The sequence below is a fragment of the Coregonus lavaretus genome, assembly GCF_964263955.1.
Source record: "Coregonus lavaretus genome assembly, contig: HAP1_SCAFFOLD_288, whole genome shotgun sequence".
Classification (NCBI taxonomy): domain Eukaryota; kingdom Metazoa; phylum Chordata; class Actinopteri; order Salmoniformes; family Salmonidae; genus Coregonus; species Coregonus lavaretus.
Genome location: NW_028165217.1, coordinates 36,073 through 42,383, shown reverse-complemented (window position 1 = coordinate 42,383; position 6,311 = coordinate 36,073). Strand labels below are relative to the sequence as shown.

The 6,311-nt window shown below is 43.4% G+C and overlaps 1 protein-coding gene across 1 annotated transcript; it reads right to left on the bottom strand.

Moving 5' to 3' along the window:
- Positions 1-6,311, bottom strand: LOC311116111 (uromodulin-like; the record flags this gene model as incomplete). Its single annotated transcript, XM_084191238.1, has 9 exons — positions 1-20; positions 136-211; positions 379-538; positions 2,024-2,266; positions 2,464-2,621; positions 2,725-2,912; positions 3,078-3,128; positions 3,241-4,039; positions 6,216-6,311. The coding sequence occupies 9 exons, from the start codon at positions 6,309-6,311 to the stop codon at positions 1-3; spliced, it is 1,791 nt and encodes a 596-aa protein (XP_084047364.1).

Here is a 6,311-nt window from a genome sequence, read left to right as displayed (position 1 = left end):
TCACTCGGGCCCTTTGGTCCCTAGAAGACAAACATTGCAAAGACAAGGTTACCAGTGAGGTGTGTGTGTGTATGTGTGTGTCTGACTGCGCACAAGTTACTTTGAGGTGAGTGTGATGATATCAAAAATACTCACAGGTGATTGGTCCGACGGTAAGGGACTCTTGGGAGGCCGAGGTGGAGACAGAGCGGGATATTCTTCTACCACAGTTCTGAGGAGAGAGACCAAAGACAGTCAGAGAGAACAGACCCTAAGGCAGAAACACCAGGGAGACACCAGACACTGCAGCAGAGACACCAGACACTGAAGCAGGAACACCAGGGAGAGACTCAGCAGGACTAGAGAGAGAGAGAGACTGTGGAGGAGTTGAGGACTCACTGGAGTGCAGGAGGAGCTCCTCTGGTCACACAGGCTGAGGCTGCAGTGCAGGAAGACGTCCCGGTAGTCCCCCTGGTACAGGAACAGCAGAGCAGAGAAGCGAGCCCTGAGAGATGAGCCGCTCTCCTCCACCCTCACCTGACGTTGGTTACTAGGGCACCTGTGACCGAATCATTTTCACGCAGTGCATAGAAAAACTCTATTAAATACAGTGCCTTCAGAAAGTATTCACACCCCTTGACTTTTTCCACATGTTGTTGTGTTACAGCCTGAATTTAAAATGGATTAAACTGAGATGTTGTGTCACTGGCCTACATACAATACCCCATAATGTCAAAGTGGAATTATGTTTTTTGAAATTTATACAAATTCATTAAAAATTAAACGCTAAAATGTCTTGAGTCAATAAGTATTCAGCCACTTTGTTATGGCAAGCCTAAATAAGTTCAGGAGTAAAAATTTGCTTAATAAGTTATATCCCTTTGAGCATGGTGAAGTTATTAATTACACTTTGGATGATGTATCAATACACACAGTCACTACAAAGATACAGGCGTCCTTCCTAATTCAGTTGCCGGAGAGGAAGGAAACTGCTCAGGGATTTCAACATGAGGCCAACGGTGACTTTAAAACAGTTACAGAGTTTAATGGCTGTGATAGGAGAAAACTAAGGACGGATCAACAACATTGTAGTTACTCCACAATACTAACCTAAATGACCGAGTGAAAAGAAGGAAGCCTGTACAGAATACAAATATTCCAAAACATGCATTCTGTTTGCAATAAGGCACTAAAGTAAAACTGCAAAACATTTGGCAAAGAAATTTACTTTATGTCCTGAATAAAAAGCATTGTGTTTGGGGCAAATCCAACACAACACATCACTGAGACCCACTTTTCATATTTTCAAGCATGGTGGTGGCTGCATCATGTTATGGGTATGCTTGTCATCGGCAAGGATTAGGGAGTTTTTTAGGATAAAAAGAAACGGAATAGAGCTAAGCACAGGCAAAATCCTACAGGAAAACCTGGTTCAGTCTGCTGTCCAACAAACTCTGGGAGACAAGTTCACCTTTCAGCAGGACAATAACATAAAACACAGAGCCAAATATGCACAGGAGTTGCTTACCAAGATGACATTGAACGTTCCTGAGTGTCTTAGTTACAGTTTTGACTTAAATCAGCTTGAAAATCTATGGCAAGACTTGAAAATGGCTGTCCAGCAATGGGCAGCAACAAACTTGACAGAGCTTGAAGAATTTAAAAAATAATATTGTACAATCCAGGTGTGCAAAGCTCTTACAGACTTACCCCAAAAAACTCACAGCTGTAATCACTGCCAAAGGTGATTCTAACATGTATTGACTCAGGGGTGTGATACTTATGTAAATTTGATATTTCTGTATTTCATTTTCAAGAAATGTGCACAAAATAACAACAACATGTTTTCACTTCATCATTATGGGTTATTGTGTGTAGATGGGTAAGACATTTTTTATATTCAATCCATTTTGAATTCAGGCTGTAACACAAAATGTGGAATAAGTCAAAGCATGAATACTTTCTGAATACTAAATGTAAATATTCATGCAGAAAAACTGTTTTAGTAAATGGTCACACACAACTCAAGAATGCATGGACAGACCTGTTCTGAATAAGGACGTATCGCATAAGATCATCAAAGTTGGGGGTGTGAGTGGCGTAGCAATTCTCCAGAATAACCACCAACTGGTCGTCTGTCTCGTCTACGGACACGCCCACGTGCAAGGCCGAGCCCACTGGCAGGAGGACTTCTCCAGGTGGGTAAGGCTTTGTGAAGTTGGAGTTTCGATACAGAGACATGAAGGATTTGGCCTTGGCACCTAAACCTGAAACTCCACCCTCCGTTCTGTCGAGAGGTGAACATAAAGCAACCAGAGATTAGACAGCCTCATCCTTTGGAAGTCAGATTTAGTATATAATGCTAAGACTAAATGTAGTTTATAATGACAGCTTGTGTTGATGATGAAGTTAGATGATGATTAAATGAAAAACAAACAGTTTGGGAGAAGTAGGCCTACAAAAAGACAAAATCCTATTTCTCACAGCAGGTAGGGTTTGATGGCTACATCCAGGCTGCTCTCTGTCTCCAGGGGATAGGCACAGGAGAATGGAAGGCTCACGGGTCGGGAGAGAGAGTCGTTTCTTGTATTAAATGGGTAAACAAATAAGCTGTTGGAGTAGACAGCATGGGTGGCGTTGGTCTGGAGAAAAGACAAAAGGGCATAAGATAGATCCATTACATTGTAAGTTACTCCTCCAGTGTTGCATCATCTCTTGGGACACATTGAGGTAATGTGTTCTCACCTCCAGAGTGTTGCCACAGCGTCCCTCCCTGCGCTCCACCTGGTACCACACCGTGCCGTTAGCCTTCTGGTGGGCGGAGCAACTGGGGTCGGCCAGGTGAGCAGAGGAAGGATCCAGACGTCCGGCCTCCTGGTTAACCATTTGAAGGCCCACCTGTATGAAGTTCCGCCCACAGACCAGCTCCAGAGCTATGAAATAAACGCAGCAGTTTACATAACAAAACCCACACAAATTAAAGATATATTGATGAACTCCTAATCTTTGCTGTTGGTAGTGTCTCTGTTGGGTTAATGTTTGCGCATCTTTATTTTCATTTTTCTTTAACACACACCTCCATTTGATCTTATCCTCACTCATGCAGGTCTCATCGTTTCTACAGGTAGAACACACCTTGGTGTTGACATCTGGGAGGACAGGAGGGATAGGGGTAATATATTTGGTGTGTGATGGAGTGCATTCCAGACAGCTTGAATATTCTTTATGTCCTTAAGAATCAGAGATGAGCATGGTACATACCTGCACAGTAGGCCAAGTGGCAGTTTACTGCAGGGACAAACTTGTAGACATAGTAGTTTCCATAGCAGGCGTTGACATGGATGGGACCTTGTTTAAATGAGCAGCAGCCACTTGCCCAGTTCCCACAGACGCCCCTCTGAACCACACTGTTTGACAGCTGGGGATGGGGATCTGTGAGCCACATGGGGGCGTGGGTTCCACACATGTACCTCTCCACACACCTCTCTGGCATCTGAACACTGGTGTTCCCCAGGAACAGGCGATACCAGCCCTGCCAGTTGACAGACATGTCACAGTGCTCGCCATTAACTGCACCGTTGTTGGTGGTGGACCGCCAGGCATCATTCAGTACAGTGTAGAACTGGCAGGGGTCTGCACAGAGGGATGTTCCACCAACACTGATACAGTCCTCTCCCACTGGACACCGTCTCCCCCCACACTGAAACTGCACTGAACGGGAGTCAGAACGAGGACTGGTGCGGAGGTCGTCTTCAGGAGGCACGAGGCAGTCGAAGGATCCGGGGGTGTTCTCACAGACCTGAGGAGGGGTGCAGGGTCGGTCGGGGAGGGAACACTCATCGACGTCCACACAACCCAGCTCCGAGGACCAGCGGTAACCTTGACGACAGCAGGAGCCGCCAGCGCAGAGCTGGAGGTCGTAGCAGGTGATGCCGTCGCCGACAAAGCCTGATTTACAGTTGCAGGTGACTAACTTGGATGAGGAAGACTCGACCTCGACCTCATTGGTGAGCAGAGAGGCATGACAGGTGGCAGGCCTCACAGCCGGTGACAACAGAACCTGTGAAGGAAACAACTACTATTGATTTTCCTTGAGTTATGGCCATGGCTAATATCAAGGAGTTAGAGACCGCTACAGGACAGTACAGCAACAGGAAAACATTAATATAATAATAATAATATAGAGACCACAATGGAAACAAGTCTCTTGACTTTTTTGGGTATGTATCCTAAACTATTTTGGGTATCTGTTGCCTGGAGTAACATTTAATGTATTTTGAATGAATTGTCAAATATAATATAATATAATAAAATAAAATGTTAATGCTGTGATAAAAAAAGGTTTGCAGATGTAAACAGAGATAATCTTGTCTAGATGCACTTTACTCAACTGCATGTTGTTCAACCTTACCGGAGCTATCAGCTGTGATGGAGGGTATCAGCATTAGAAGTAGTAAGCCTGGCGTTATCAGAGGATGACCCATGTTACTGCTCGTCATGCCTTGAGGTTGTAAATAACTAGATTTCATAACAAAAAAGAAAAACATGGAAATAATCTTATGACTCCTCTAATAATCTATACATCCCTCAGATTTCTTGAAGCACAACATTCCCTATTATGTAACAATAGCCTTTCCCGCTGTCAAATGACCTAGTGGCCTCATGGGTGGAATGTTATTCATATTTTTTTTATAATTTAATAATTAATAAACATTATTTCAAAAACCCCGAAGAAAATCCAGTGTTTCTATGTCAAACAGTTTTGTTATATTTCAGTCTTCTGTGATGTATATAAAGTGTAATATTGGGATGCAAACTCAAAATGGAATACATTTCAACTCTATACCTGACCTGGTACAGGTGTCTTCTTGTTTTAAGCCCATAACCATGTGTGTGAGGTGTATACTTTGGTTTCAAAGTAGATTTGTTTAAGACTACCAAGAAACACTTTGTGTGACCCTGATTTAGCCCACTGCAGTAAAAGGTTAAACAATAGAGTATAACTTGAATGCACACTTCACTTCTAACTGATGCATTTAATGCAGCTCCAGATTTGGTTGCATGGCTACTTTTAAAGTGCACGAGACCGCTAAACCTTTCATGATTTCCCTCAATTGCATAAGAAACTTGTAAACTTACCTTGTGTGGTTTGATGATGTGAACTGTCAATCTCTCTGTTTTTCTGACATTATATAACCTGACCTCAAACTAGAAAGTTAGACTGACTGTGCCTTTCATTGTGTTATCTCTGTGTTATCTCTCTTCAATAAAAGTCAGTGTGCCAGGGTAAGGTGGTATTGGTGTTTGATATTACCGCTCTAAAGTTGTTTACGTGTCTTGGAATTGATAAAGCACCTTGACAGAATAATTATTAATGACTAATTATTACACCCTGAAACTGTGCGAAATGTGTTAGAAATGTGTGAGTGTAGGACCAGTAAAGACTATGACATTGAGCTACTATTTAGCAATGTGAGTAAGAGTTAGACCAGATAACAAAGGACAAGGAGAACTGTCTACAGACAACTAAGAAACCAAGATAAAGAGGCCTCCCAATTTAGGGAGGAGAGAAACGGTTAGGCTTTTTAAGGAGTATGAGGACGGCGATAACTAAGGAATGCATGTGTGTGTGTATGTATGTGTGTGTGTGTGTATGTGTGTGTGTGTGTGTGTGTGTGTGAACTGATGGCCAGGAGAGCAGTTTTAAAGTGGAAAACTACAGCCTGCCTAAAGAGGGGAGGGATTTTTGTATGACGTATGAGTATAAAAGATGGACTCTGAAATTGTGATGGCAGAATTCTCAATGAATAAATCTCTGACTATGCAGACCGGGACTCTGTCCGTTTCTTAAATCCAAAAGACTTACAACCTTTTGGGAGACGCACAGAGACACTGAAATAGTTTGTTAAATAATTCACATAACACACCTTCTCTTGCCTCCCATAAACCAAGATCGACCCTGGCCTGAGGGATATGTCACAAAGCGTGTGTGGTTTGATGATGTGAACTGTCAATCTCTCTGTTTCCCTGACATGATATGCTTTGGACAGGATAGAGAGGAAATATGGGAGGATTTATTGCTGAAAAAGCAGTGGGTCGGATTCGAACCCATGCTGCAACGGTATGAATGTATTCCAGAGGCAGACACTTAGACCACCCTACTCCACGTGCTTGACTTCTTCTATGGTTTAAGCACCATCCTGTCTCTGATCCCATTCTACCTGTGTCCTCCCAACCTGTGACCTCTCTTCCTGTGACCCGCCCTCCACTGGATCTGCACAGGCTTTCCTGTCCTGTCGGCCCTGGTCCCCCCTTCCCCTAATTCCACCCAT